The sequence below is a fragment of the Adiantum capillus-veneris genome, chromosome 19 (assembly GCF_014529385.1).
Source record: "Adiantum capillus-veneris isolate H3 chromosome 19, ASM1452938v2, whole genome shotgun sequence".
Taxonomy (NCBI): Eukaryota; Viridiplantae; Streptophyta; class Polypodiopsida; order Polypodiales; family Pteridaceae; genus Adiantum; species Adiantum capillus-veneris.
The window spans coordinates 87,987,525-88,002,012 of NC_140949.1; the positions used below are offsets into that span (position 1 = coordinate 87,987,525).

A 14,488-nucleotide genomic window follows, 5' to 3' on the forward strand; every position below is an offset into this window, starting at 1 on the left:
TTAGCTTTGTACTTGGAGGGTCAGGAGGCCAACCTTCACAGGTGTGAGCAGGCTCTTGAGACCTTTTGTTGTGCATCAGGCGCGCAGTGATCAACTCGAGAAAGACAATGGCTTTCTTGCTTGGTAGTGCTCCTACGCCTGATTGGCTGCCAGGTGAGGGTTTCATATGGATTCCCCTCGGGACTGCAGTTCGATACTTGGGCTGTCAAGTTGGTTTGGACTTGTCTCTTGAGCAGCAGATTGCTCCCCTCCTCCTGTCCATTAGGAGGAAGCTGCTACATTGGAGCTCCGCACGACTTTCTCTGGCAGGCAGAGTTGTAGTGGCCAACCAGGTGTTGTTGGCTACTATGTGGTACATCACATCTTGTTGGATCTTTTTGAGTTCCTGCATCAGCTAGGTAGAGAGGCTGATCAGGAATTTCCTTTGGTCAGGGCACGACACTCAAATAGTCCGGGCCAAAGTGACCTGGCAAGTCATCACTCTTCCTTGTTCTCAGAGGGGGCTGGGGATCATAGACCCATCATAGCTGAGCAGAGCCCTTCTTGGGAAGTTTGTTGTTAGAGGATTGTCTCCAGGGGAGGAGCCCTAGAAGGAGTTTTTGCTTCAACAGCTTAGTGCTAGAGTGCCTCAGGTTGGAGGCCCTAGGAGACCTTCGACCAGATGGATTTTCACAGAGATGCACAGAGTTGGCCTGAGCAGGAGACTGGAGGACCGTTTTGCTGTGAGTCAGCTTCGCTCCTGGAAGTAGTTGAGGAGAGGCCTTGAGCAACACCAGCCTACTTGCACGGAGGAGCGTCTGCGAGAGCCCCTTGTTTGGACCCCATGGTTAGCACTCAAAGAGGCCACTTGGTTGGTAGTAGACCTCATGTTTCTTGGGGTCCCATGGCAGAGGGTCGAGCATGCACCTTAGGTGACTGGCTACAGTTCTCAGGCTTGTCAGAGGAGCTTCCGAGTATCCAGCTACAGGGCATGAGAGGGGTGCAGAGCGTGCGTCAGGACATCACAGAGGTAGTACTAGCTGAGTGGCTCACACCTCTCGAGTCAGCAGTGCCCAGATGGATGGGGGCCTTCACGCGACTAGAGGCTTTCATCGCATTTCGGGCTTGTTCAGAGTGTACCTTCCGTGTTTTTCGAGCTGCAGGGTGAGGGTTGTTTACTCGGAGTTTTAGTTGAGGCCCACAGGTTGCAGAGTGCTGTTTTCAGAGGATCCGAGTGGTGGGGATCTGTGGGAGGACTTGTGTCATAGATCATGACCCAACAGCTCTTGAGACTGACCACTAGAGGATGTGGGCTTGGGAGATCTGTCCACTGGCACTAGTGTAGTGGGATCCTGGAGAGTGGTTTTGGTGGGACCCTTTTGCCTCAGCCGACCATCCAGGTGTCCCTTTCTTTCAGTACACTGTTCGACTGGGACGTCACATACTGACAGCACGGAGAGAGGCTCGTCCTGCTGCAACACCTCATTGGCAGGAGGAGGGTCTTGTAGCTGAGTTCTTGTCAGCTTTTTGGGCGAGGTGGGATGCCAGACAGCCGCGGTGAGTCACTTTGTTCCAGTGGCTGGTTGCACATAGAGCTAGAGTAGTGGGGAGCTGCTTGTCCATAGTGGTCTCTCGGCAGCATGCGCAACTTGTGGCCACCCTGTGGAGAGTCAGCGTCATTGTCTTTGGGACTGCCCTATGGCACAACAAGTTTGGCATTGTGTCCTTCAGAGAAAGATGGAGATGAAGTTTTACCAATTTGCAGAACCTTCTGGCTGATGCCAGCTATTTCCACAGCATGACAGTACACTTAGCTGCTTGGTCCACTCTCACGGGCCCGGCATTACAGTTTGAGCTATCCTCCACCAGCAAGATGATAGTGATCCACGGGGGTAGACCTACACTCCAGCCTGCTATAGAGCTTACTCCACAGGAGTGGTGTAGTAAGAGAGAGGCCTGACACTCTGGTTCATATGGCGGCCTTTCTTCACCATGGTCCAGGGTGGGCTCAGATGGCACTACCGTCCACCTGTGTGGCTCTCCTACCATCTCCTGATTTAGCCTCAGTGTACATATGCTGTTTTTTCATCGGGAGAGTCTCCCCTTATGATTGCTGTTGCCCTCTCTAGTAGAGGTGGTTGTAGCCCTATGGGCAGTTTTATTAACTAATAGAAGGATCTTTTTCTTGGGAAAAAAAAAGTGTTTTGTGGCATTCGGCCCGAACAGACAAATACGCCCTATGGTTACATCATGAAGAACGTTATATGATAACGAACGTGGTAACCAGGTTGCTCAAAACTGGACCCTTTGTGCAGCTTGTTCTACATACTTTCAATGCACGCATGAGATGAACCCATACTTGATCTAAGGTCTCAGAATGCCATCAGCGACCGAGATGTGACCCCCATGTCAGCATTCAGAATCTGCACTGACTCTCACTACAGTGCGATGCCACTCTCTTGCACTCTGATTTTGCCATCCCTGGACTCTTGACAGTTGGGAAAGGTCATCCGTTGACCCTTTCCCACAATCTGGGCTCCCAGACTCGCTCTTAATGGGTCAATGGAAGACCTTTCACTACCCCTTCCAGATCAAAGTATCTACTATTTTGATGTGTGTCAAAAGGCCAAAGTATCATGTTTTGTGAGGAATAGGATTACCCTGTGACCCTTTCTCTAAAATAGTGAGAGATGAGCAGGGATCACTTTTTATGTGCTTGCATATTACAGGTTTCCCATCTTTTATGACGCGGTGAATGTGGAAATAAGCCTTCTACAGTATTTAAGACCCTGCCAACGACTTCCTTGCATTATGGCACTTGGGATGTGGATACCTATGTTATACCGTAGAGAAAATAAAAAGAATGAAGTGCCAAAGATTTTATGTGTTCTCACTTTGCATGAACTTCCAACTTCCAAGTAAGCTTATGATGGATACGTTTCACAATACTTCAACAGTGTGCAAACTGTTTAAAAGCTGCTGAAAAGATGAGGCGGCTAAACGTTGAGATGACCATCAATCAAAAAATTTAATCAGCAAACATGTTTCTTTATGTAGGTGAGACCACGCTTCTCCTTTAAAAGGAAGGAAGTTCGTGCTGGAGAGTTTGAGGTACAGAGTCAATGTACATTATTTGTCCATTTGCAGACATTAATTATCTAATTCTTATGAGCTCTCAGGTGATTAAATTAGATTTTCCAAATACGACGGAGAGTTACTACAAATATATGCAGGTTTGGTTGGCAGACTCTTTTTGGTTCATCACAATATCCTACTTGGACCTGATTGTGTCATATCGGCTTCATTTCTCAGAGACAAATTGCTGCTGATATTAAAGAATCTGTCTGCCGTGTGCCTGATTCAAGTTTTGATGGTATGTCAACATACCTTGTAGACACTGAAACGAAGGGGTACAAGGATTACAAATGAAGGACATTTTCTGTACAGCGCCACTAGACCTCTGTCGAAACCTCTTAACTAATGATAAAATTTACCTCCTCACCATTTGTTTTACAGAACTTGGATTTCCCTTCTTCAGTTCTAGCACATCTAATGCTTGAATCATGTGGCTGAGGTTCCTTGATGAAACTTTCTTGTTTGAATACTTACAGAGAGTGCATATGCAAATATACCCACAACCTCATATGAACTTCCAGATGGAGAGTAAGTGTTTGCATGTAGATTCGTTTAGTGGGCAGATGAAAAACCTTAGTTCATCCACATTATTTGCAAGCAAAAAGCGTTCTTCTATTTAACAACGTGAGACTTATCAGGATGATTGAAGTTGCTTCAGATCGCTTCAAAATTCCGGAGTTACTGTTTAATCCTTCATTGATTCAGGTAAATTTTGTCTTAACACACTCAGCTTGGCATACATGGACATTTTATCAGATATGCTGAATGAGTGATGTGTGCTTTCTTGTTTGGTCTGTATCACTCCCTTTCAGACTGTCCTGGGCATGGAAAAATCAGTGGCGGAATTTACATCTGTTAAAGGTGTCCCTCAAATGGTCAGCAGTGGTGGAGTATTTGATTGAATCTGTGTGTGTTTAAGCTGGATGCTTATCCATTGGACTAAACCATCCTGTGGCAGGTGATAGAGAGTATAAACAAATGCGATGTTGATATACGAAGGGAACTTTTTAGTAGCATCCTTGTAAGTTGGTTCTTCTTGAGTTGTCCCTCTGTCTGTATGAGCATGCTCTGCTTTTTCTCTCTGTATGTAAAGAGAGGAAAGGGAATGAATGCATTGGGTGGAAAAGGTGCTAAATTTCTGATGGGTTTTCTTAAAAATTCAAGCCCGTCTTCGGTTTTCCACTGTTGAAAAATCTGGTTGTGTTATAATATGGTTTGGGGGTTGGTAGCTTGCAGGGGGAACTGCTGCAATGCAACAGTTGAAGGAAAGATTAGAGAAAGAATTAACCGAGGTACGTACGCATTATTTCGGGCATTGCAGTCACTGAGGAAATGGGATGATGTGTGCTTATCTGAAGCTGTTGTTTTTTCCAAGCACTCGGGTAATAGACATGTTTCAACAATTTATGCAGGAGGCACCACACACTGCCAGGGTCAAGGTTCTTGCCAGCGGCAATGGGATCGAAAGGCGCTTCAGGTAATTGTCACACGAAAATTTAAAGTACCAACAGGTCAAACTAAAAATAAACTACCACCACCAGTAAGAAGGGGGGGTGGGGTGGGGTGTGGCTCAACGCTACAGACCGTGGGGTCCAAGCGGTGGGATCGTTGATGCAGAACTTGGTCACGTTTTTACGATTGCGGGGATCCGTTGGATGGAGTCTGACTGTTCAAGTTTACTTTTATGTCCAAGTTTACTTTTCCTTGTTACAGCTATGAAGTGGAGGGTTGGACAAGCAAACCCACACTGGTGTGAGACTTGGGCAGTGCGCGGGGAAATCAACACGGACGACTTTTTGAGGGTTGTCGATCGAGATCTGCACAAAGTTCTGCCCACCATAGATCCCATTCCAGGGTTTCATTGAAGATCCTACGTGAGATAGGGTTGCCCTGGCCGTGTGGGGGGGGGGGGGGGGGGCGCAGCTCTCGATCGTCTACAAGATTGATTTTACAAGCTTAATGATGCCAATTGCTGACTGTGATATTCAATCATTGAATCAGAAGATGCAATCTGCTTGAGCAAATATTATCTACAGAAGTGCATTCTAGAAGGGTTTTTAACACTAGAACTACTGTTTTAGAGCTTGATAGTAGAGACACCTACACTATATTGAGGCTAACGCCTTTGTCTTAGCAATATTGTGCTTTTTTCTGTAATTAGATTCATGGAAGTTTATCTTTAATTGTTTTTCTGGCAGTGTTTGGATTGGCGGTAGTATACTAGCGTCCTTAGGGTCGTTCCAACAAATGTGGTTCTCCAAGGCAGAGTGAGTACTTTTGATGCAGCGTTTGATGTATGCATCAACCTGTCACTCATTTTTCAAAGTTAATGTGGTTGTTAGGTATGAGGAACATGGGCCATCTTATGTACAACGGAAATGCCCGTAAGTGTTGTTGAAGGGCTAGTCAGTTTTTTTGGAGGAGATATACAAAACAACAATGAGAGTATACAAAGCTCAGCAACAGGGATAGACTACATGCCACAAGTATGATCTCGAAAAGAGATGTAAAAAGGAAGACGAGGGTGGATTTGTATAATATAATTGCTATGGTTAATTTACCAAGTTTCTTCAAAGTGCACACAGCAAAAGAGGGTTTCTTTAATCCCCGTTGGAATTGCAATTGAGTTTGTGGCTTGCTTGGCCATGCTTTGTATAGAGGAAACAGGGTTGTCAATGTACGGTTGTCCGGTAAAGTATGGCACGGTTTCAAAATACAATATATTACAATTTATGTCATATGGCCATATGGTTTAGATTCGTATGATGTATTTTTCAAAATTCTCTTAAACAGTATTTAATATCGTATGGGGTCTTGCTTTGTACGGTCGTAGAGTATGGTGTATATGTATGATATAGGCATTCATACACCATACAGAACTTCCATGAGAGAGAATGTGCATCTATATCATTGTTGGTCTCATTGTAGGTTAAGAGGGGACAAACACCTGCAAAGTTAATGCTTGTATAATTAAGGAGTTCTACCTTACTGTTGATGATGATCCATTGATGTGGTTACAATGAGGTGTTTGGTACATAGACTGGTTCAACCAAGATGTGGATGAAATGGCGTGCATAAAAAAAAAAGCCACTAGTGGGCACTCATTTGTCATAGCAATTGGCTCAATAAAAGAAAGGTTACAAAGGAGTATGGATGTATTCTAGTGTTTGGTAATGATGGGGTATCGGACGGAGGCTCATGGAACATCAAATATTCTTTGTGAATAACCTAAAAGCTAAGGACCTTCCCATGGTGTGCTAACTTAAAGAACATCTTTTGATGCCGAGGATGATCTAAGTGCTGTTCAAGGCTCCCATCTCCATGTGAAATCTTGCATATTTTGCACCATGCCAAAATGCTTGAGAACCCTTGCCATGGATAATCATAGCTCGGGGCTTCACTTGTAATAACCAATCGTGATGTCATTTGTGTGGGTTGAAGGCCCCTTATTTACCCTATATGTAGGACCATCATTTGTAAAAGGCAACTTTCCCACCTCTGTATGACCACGCTCCCTTACATTCATTTGATGCAATATGGTAACCTGTAGCAGGAATCGTAGTGTTTGCAAGATATGTGCTCACATGAGGGTTGATAAACATAGTAAGAACACCTTCATCCGCTGTCAAATGCTAGATCGTGTTTTCCATCTATCATTTGAGGAGGGGACAAATTTCATGAAAGTCAGAAGCTCTCTGTAGTCACCAGCAATAAATGTTCAACATCAACATTCTTTTGTATAGTATGGCATATCCTTAAGTCCCTTCAGCCTTTACATCGTGCATGTAAAAGGATTGTTAGAGTGCCTATTTTACACCAATTTCTGAAAACTTTACATTAAATATTTTTGGGTTGTCTAGATGTGTCGTGTGTGTCTTTTTTTTGGGGCGGGGAAATTTGCGAGTTCGACAAGTTCTAGATCTCCAAAGGAATCTTCTTTTTGCTGCAAGACTTTTATGTGTTCAACCAGAAGGTGACATCAAATATCCATTTGCTTTCAACAATTTTTTTTTCCAGCAAGTACAATTTGTGCCATGAAAGCTTCTTGCTCACTTCCCATCTTCGGTTGGGCTCTCGTGTTGGCTTTTTTTTTTTCCCACTCATGTTTTTTTGTATGAAAGAATCACTTTTGCAAAGCCTTTAACACTATTCCTCGTGTATGTCGTAAGTGTGGTACCCTCCTACAGTGAAAGTAAGTAGATAAAATTTGTGAGTCATTAGTGTGGTACCCTCTTACATTGAATATAAGTAAATAGATAAAATTGTTGTCTTCTTGCCAGGATGCTTACAAGATGTGAAAAGGAATGTAAGATGTCGAGAACCGTTATTAAAAGGTACGGTCTCAAAGGTTTGGTTTACGAAATTTAGCACTCACTAATCAACTACCATATTTTTCTTATTTTTGTTTGCATTGCTGCTCAACCAAGACTAAAACTTTATTAATCTATGTTTTTGGTATCTTTCAGACTTGAATGATTTGAAAAAGTTGCAGACATTATTTGAATAGAGACGATGATAAAAAACAGTGTTTTCAATTATGAGAGACTGAAGAAGCCGATCGTTTCTAACGGTAGTCTCTAGGTGCAAGGCTAGTCTAGACTATTTGGGGCCTTTAATACCGTTTTTCTTGCATGACTTTTAGTGTGGGCCTTCTTGCAGGTTGCTCACAAAATGTCTATTAAAAAGCAAGATGTCAAGGACCATTTGAGAGGTTGTGTTGCATCATTTAAAGTTGCTTTCCATTTTTATCACACCTAATCAACTATTTGTTTTTTTCTTATTGAGTTGCTCGAAGAGGGGACACATACCCCACTCATGCACACCACACATCTTGACATCTATCGAGATTATTTAGAAAAAGAAAAAAATTACCAAAATATCCTTAGGATTTGTGGGCCAAAAATACCTTTCAAATTAAAAAAATTCTTAATATACTCTTGTATCATTTTGGGATGGATCTTCCCTGACTTTTGCATAGTATGATCTTTATGACAAGGTACTTGTATCTATAAATGTCTTGAAGAACTATTCACCAATGAGATCACAAATAGAGGCATTTGTGTCAAAAAATAATGAACAATTTCATCTTAAGAATACACACTACCAATCAAAATCGTATTTCTATCATCTTCTATTGAGGGACAACCAATACTTCCACAGATTTGAAAAAAAATCATCTTTAGAGATGTTTGCAAGATTAATGAAGGGTATTTTGGGAACTTGGAGAAATTGAAGGGCATTTTGGGAATTGTTGGCCATATATATCGGGTGTATTGGGAAATTTTGAAATTTGAGGGAGAATTGCAAGATATTATAAGGGTATTTTGGTAATTGCCCCTTAAAAAAAAGTTATCATCTTCTCCTTAGCAATGGATGAAATGTTTGTTACTGTGATTTTCATTGCTGCTGAAGCAAGACTTACATGTTTCCTACCTTATTGATTTGCATTCTACCATCTTGACACCTTTTTGTTTGCGATGGAGGATGGCAATGTGGAGGAGGCAAGACTTGAATAGAGAACATAAGAGGATCAAAATAATGTTTTCATGCTTAGGCACAAGGCAAGCCCATTTAATTTTGCACTCTCTTCATATTTTTGAGACTATTTTTTTCTTAGGTTTTGACTATACAAGATGGAAGAAAACTCTAGGATGTTCAATACAATTGAGACTTATCTAGGGTTTGAACTTGAGGTGAGAATTTTGTTCCTTCAAAAGTAGGCTAAGAGTGCAGTTATAATTCATTTAGTTTCGTATTAGATTCACTAGTGCCCAATAGAGAAGAGTCCATACACATTTCTGATGTGCATGAGAAGGTTGCATGCAACACCCACACCCTTCCCAGGGGGTTTATCTTCCTAGAGAAGGGCTAGGAAAAATGCTACCTTTAAAAAGAATTGTGAATAATTTAAAAAATAAGTTGTATGCCCCATTAATATTTGTGTAGAAAGGAAAGGGAGTCTCTTCATGGCCTTCAAAATGAAAGTAGTCACCGTTCAAATTTGAGGCTGGTTTAACTATTGTTATCCTTGGAAACTTTTAAACATGTATAAATGTAATCAACCTTGAGTAGTAAGGCCACCATTTTACGTTCTATACACTATAGCTAGAAGAGCTTTGTGGCAAAATGTATTATGCGTTTTTTTTTTTTGTTTCTTCAGTACACTAGAGGGCCCACAGAGGGAGGTGCTTATCCCTTCCAAATATTAGCCATGAAAGATGGTCGGGACAAGGGCCGCGGGACAAGGGCCGCCTACCATCGGGAAAGAGCCACATGTACGCATCACCATGCACCACACGCTGAGAACGACAAAGAGAACTTGTAGCAACCAGCTAGGAACCTCCTCGTCGAGTAACCTAGTGGAGGAGGATGCACTTAGAGTGTCCAACGGCAAGAGCCCTAACAACATGAACACCAGGTGAGCACAAGGTGTCCCTCTAGAGGTGACCCAACGGGGGATTTGAACCCATAACCCATAGGTTGAGAGGTCAAAGCCTTACAGTTAGGCGAACTCTTTGGGGACTGTATTATATGTTTTGATACAAACATGATTAAAAAAAAAAAGCAATGCTTACCTTACTTACGTGAGCTGTATCATACCAAAAACATATTGTTCACCGAGAGAGCCATGCAGAGAAACTATGCCATGGGAACCCAAACAAGGAGACATGAACCCATATATTCATAAGGCCTGCTTATCTCATGCATCAATTGTCACAAGTCACAGAAGAATGCCACTCCCCATCATGACTCCCTAACACATGAGAAAAGCACCAAAATACTAAACATAAACCCTAAGGGTGAAAAAAATAACCTGACATGAGCCCCAACACACAAAGGAGGAAGACGATGGCTTCCACCGAGACGACGGACAACTCTCACATGTCCTCAGGAGTTCACCACAACCCTTCACATCATCCAACCAGACTAGGAGATCGACATGAGCACCATTTGAGATTCACAACCCATCTGTCACATGGAGTACCAAGCAATCAGGGCCAAAGCAAGGCCATCCGACTCCACATCCTCCAGGTCCACCAAGCAGTATAAGCGTTGTGCCGCCGAAGCAGGAGGGGCACCTTCCACGGCCTAGCCCCTGCCCATCGAGACGAACCGCCACCAAACCCGCACCACAGCCTCCTCCTCCCCACCACCCTCCGCGCTCCCTTGAATGACACTTGAATTTTAGAGTTCTATGGTTGAAAATTAGCGTCGCTTGTCGGTGAAGATCACAACCGTTGATATCAAATGTCAACTAGACTAGACGTAAACTAAGTGAACTCAAGCAAACATGTAAGTGCTCTCCAAAGTATGTGGACTACATTTTGGAGGTGTGAACTAAATGTGAACTTGGTGTAAACTCAATAAAAACTCGACATGAACTAGGATTGAGGATGTGCCACTTAATATCATGCTACATTTTTCCTCACATAACAAAACATGTGCGCTAGCATAGTGGTGAGACTTATGCTACGTGATAGGGAGGTCATGAGGTCAAACTTTGCCCAATCCATATTTTTCCTACAAATGGATCAGACGGTCCACGATCAACAACGATCTATTACCATAGATCCCCTCCAAAAAAGGAGGTATCAATTAGTGTTGTGCCCCCCTCTCCCCGCTCGCAAGGTAGAGGGCAAGCAGATCTTATAAAGAATTTGCACAAACAGGGAACTGAAAGCCTATCATTCTTTGACTAACTTTCGGTTGTTGGTTCTTATGCTTGAGTCTTCCTAAGAGGATAAGTGATGAAGGAACACTCTTAAAGCAAGCATTTTAAAACATAAAGGGTAAAAAGGACGTCTTAAGGTCACCCACGGTTACTTTAAAAAGGCATTAGAGATACTTCAAACATGCCTCATGCTCTAAATGCAACATTGAGAAGTAGCGGTTGATCTTTCTTTCAAAGAACAACATTAGGAAACATATGGACTTTGGAGGCCATATGTTTCCTAATGTTCCATATGTTTCCTAATGTTGTTCTTTGAAAGGGAGATCAACCTCTACTTCTTTGATTGGGTCAGAACGATGCTTGAGGTGCAGGTTGGCTAGTGAAGATCTGGCCCACCTCTTCATGGATTGCCCAACTATCAAAGGCCTCGCAGGGAAGATATGCAAGTGGGTCCAAAGAACATGGAAAATTGGGTTTTACAAGACTGATCTTTTCCTTGGAGGGAAGAACTCAAGTGGTCCTGCCATCCTCATCAACACTCAAATCGTCAGGTACTTCTTCCTTCATAATGTATGGAAAACAAGGAACCGGCGTGTGTTTGAAGGAGGTCTTGAGGTGGCAAGCTTCGCAAAAATTATACAAGAGAGCAAAGTGCTAATATGGACGCTCGGGTGCAAGCAACAATCGGAGGATTGGCCTAGGACTACTTGTGCCTTGCTATTAGCAGAGGGCATGCCTAGGACGAGGGAAAATCTTGGCTATTAAAAGCTCTCAGAAGAACATGATAGCTCTCAGAAGAACATGATAATGAACCTTATGTACTTTCAACGACCACGTCATGAAATGGCCTTGGGGAGTAAACTCAATGTGTACAATAGAAACATCGATAGGGGGAGTTTTACTATATAATGTGCAAGGGAGGATTGTGGTTGAAAGGTCATCCGCTTGCCGCTCGTCCGTGCTGCAAACTTATCAAGCTGAAAGGAATGAAACCTAAGGGGCCGGCTATCATCTCTTATTAATGGTTGACTCCATTCTCTCTCTCTCTCTCTCTCTCTCTCTCTCTCAAAATTTGAAGGGCATGTTGGGAATTTATGACAAATATATTGGGGGTATTTTGGGAATTTTTGAAATTTGAGGGGTATTTTGGTAATTTTCTATAATAGTTTTTGTAAAATTGAAATGAATAAACGAGGAGAAAAACACTAAGAATTGTAAGAAGGCAAATATTTACCTTTTTAGCTTTATAAGGTTGGGAGGCAAAAAATGTCAAAACCTTAGATGAGACGTTCTTCTCTCATCCATGGGGTAGCCTCATGATTTATCACTTGTTAATATGTTATTTTGTGCCTCTATCCAAAGCAGCTAGCTTGGTTAGTTGAATGTGACTCTGGTCATCATTTCAAGTGCGGCCAAGCGACTGTGTGAGCTCATAAGGACGTTTGCTTTGACTCGCATAGGATTTGTGCCCTTGGAGAAAAAGAAATTGCTTCCAAATATGTAAGTAGAACCTTACATAAGTTTAAGAAAAACAAAAATATAAAACCCCTTAAAGTTGCCAATCACAGTCATTAATAGAGTAGACATTGATGGGGATTTTTTTTTTTTTTTTTTTGGGTTTTACACTCTCAAACTAAAACATCTTTTGGTTTAGGAAACAAGGTGAGGAGGCATGAAGGCCTGCTAAGTTAAGGGGAGGATGAGTTATGGAGTGTAAGTTTAAATGAGTGCTTACAATCACACGGTTTTGCACTCTCAACCTAAAACATCTCTTGGTTTAAAAAACGAGGTGAGGAGGCACGAAGGCATGCTAAGTTAAGGGGATGATGAGATTTATGGAGAGTAAGTTTACATGAGTGCTTATTATCACATGGAACTTTTGTTGTGTTTTAATATAAAACTTTACGATCCATTGTACATACATAAATACAAATGGTTTATATATTATGAAAAGCACACTTAAAAAATAAGGTGAAAGATGCATATTGCTTATTATCATTCGTTAAAAAAAAAAGTGAAAAAATATAAAATAAAAATATACATTATATTATCCATTTGTGCACTTTGCTGCACGTGTTAGAGGCTTGGAACTTGCCTGTGCACTGTGTGCGAGCCTTGAAAGGCTGCAAGCACACAACTAGAGAGTCCTAGCAAGCTGAAAGAAACAATGGTGTGTCACTCACCGCTCAATGCTTCCGTCGTGAAGGATCATGTGCTGCGAAGAAGAAGGAGCCGCCGTCGATGCCGCGCTCAATGGCCTTGCCGCCGCCGATGCCGCCGCAATGCTTGATCACTCTCTCTCTCTCTCTCTCTCTCTCTCTCTCTCTCTCTCTCAAGCATACACACATACACACACACGCACACGAAGGAGAAGGAGATAGAGATGGAGGAAGAGAACTTCTTAGCTTGCACCTCCAAGAATGAGGATTTTTAGGTCAAATGGACCTTTAATAAGAGTTTGACCTATTCACACTTGGGCGCACAGTGGCCGGTCTTTGCAAAACTATTGTAAAATTAAGATAAGTGGTACGTCTCTCATTGGCGATCACCTACACACCTATTGGACCGACAAGCCCGGTCCATGACTCAATCTAATAAATAATATGTGTCCGTCGAAGGTGATAGGGTGTCCTTCAGGGTTAACATGCCCCCCCTTCTTGATGTAGATTCCGTCCTCGGAAGCTATTGAGATGAAGCCCGTTCGTTGAGGTGGAAGAGCATTCGAGACTGAATGTCCTTAGCCAAAATCAACCAAAATTGGCATAGTAACTGCATTCTCATATACAATTAAAAGCATATGCAATTGTAGGCACACAAACTGATTGGCAACAAAATATTAAACAATTTGTAAGTAGTAAACATTAAACTGTAATGTAATCCAACACATAAGCAGTTATAAAAGTAAAAAACTAAACAAGTCTTGGGTCGCTATTTTAACGGTCGAAAGGCACTAGAGGTCAACTATTAATACCATGGACAAGCTTCTCAATTTTCTCTGGTCAATTAAGCTGGTTAATCGTGAGAGCCAAGTATTTCATGTCCGAGGGCTGAGTAGAGGCTATACCTAGATGACCTTGTAGTTGAACTACGATAAAAGGAATTTCTCATGAAATCATCGCCTAACTTTTGACCCCCCAAAAGTCTTTTCACATTGATTCAATTTTGATGTGTGTGCTTATTTTGTATGCCTTGGGTTTTTTGCTTTTCAAGGAAAAGCGTGACACTGGGAACCTCTAGGGCTCTAGTACCATAGGCGATACATGTGAGTGGAGTACAAATCAAGCTGGGATTTCTCTTCCAGCTTAAGATTTTACATTGTGGAACTTTTGATTTTTTTTTTGTTCATTTTCAGCATTTTAATTTTGTAACTTTGGGGGGTCATATAACACTTTATCCTCCCCAGGCTCATGACACTAGTAAAATCCCTTTATAATACTTAAGTTAAAGGTCAATAGTGACTTAGCCTGCTAGGAGGCCCTAGTACATTGCACACAATGTTGTCTAAATCGGATTAAGAGCCTAGATTAACCATTGCTTCTTAGGAAGGCATTCCCCATGTTATTAAGAAAAGATCTCTAACGTATGACTTGGTCAAACTAGCTTCGTCAGACTCCTTGACTCTTTAAGCTAGACAAGGGATTATGACAAAAAATTATATAGGATCTAATGTTTAATCTAAGCAAATGTGCTGAATATTGTGCT

General features: G+C 42.1%; 1 protein-coding gene across 2 annotated transcripts in view; it reads left to right on the top strand.

Annotated features, from left to right (window-relative positions):
• ARP4 (actin-related protein 4) overlaps positions 1 to 5,873 on the top strand; it is a 65,883-nt gene extending 60,010 nt beyond the window's left edge. For both annotated transcript variants that reach the window (XM_086490889.1, XM_086490890.1), the window contains exons 10-20: positions 3,037 to 3,090; positions 3,159 to 3,212; positions 3,292 to 3,352; positions 3,591 to 3,642; positions 3,753 to 3,819; positions 3,927 to 3,989; positions 4,073 to 4,135; positions 4,344 to 4,406; positions 4,527 to 4,591; positions 5,313 to 5,381; positions 5,457 to 5,873. In XM_086490889.1, coding sequence (XP_086347015.1) covers positions 3,037 to 3,090; positions 3,159 to 3,212; positions 3,292 to 3,352; positions 3,591 to 3,642; positions 3,753 to 3,819; positions 3,927 to 3,989; positions 4,073 to 4,135; positions 4,344 to 4,406; positions 4,527 to 4,591; positions 5,313 to 5,381; positions 5,457 to 5,502 — 657 coding nt within the window. In that variant the 3' untranslated portion in view covers positions 5,503 to 5,873. The remainder of the gene's footprint in view (positions 1 to 3,036; positions 3,091 to 3,158; positions 3,213 to 3,291; positions 3,353 to 3,590; positions 3,643 to 3,752; positions 3,820 to 3,926; positions 3,990 to 4,072; positions 4,136 to 4,343; positions 4,407 to 4,526; positions 4,592 to 5,312; positions 5,382 to 5,456) is intronic.
• The last annotated feature ends 8,615 nt before the right edge of the window (positions 5,874 to 14,488 follow it).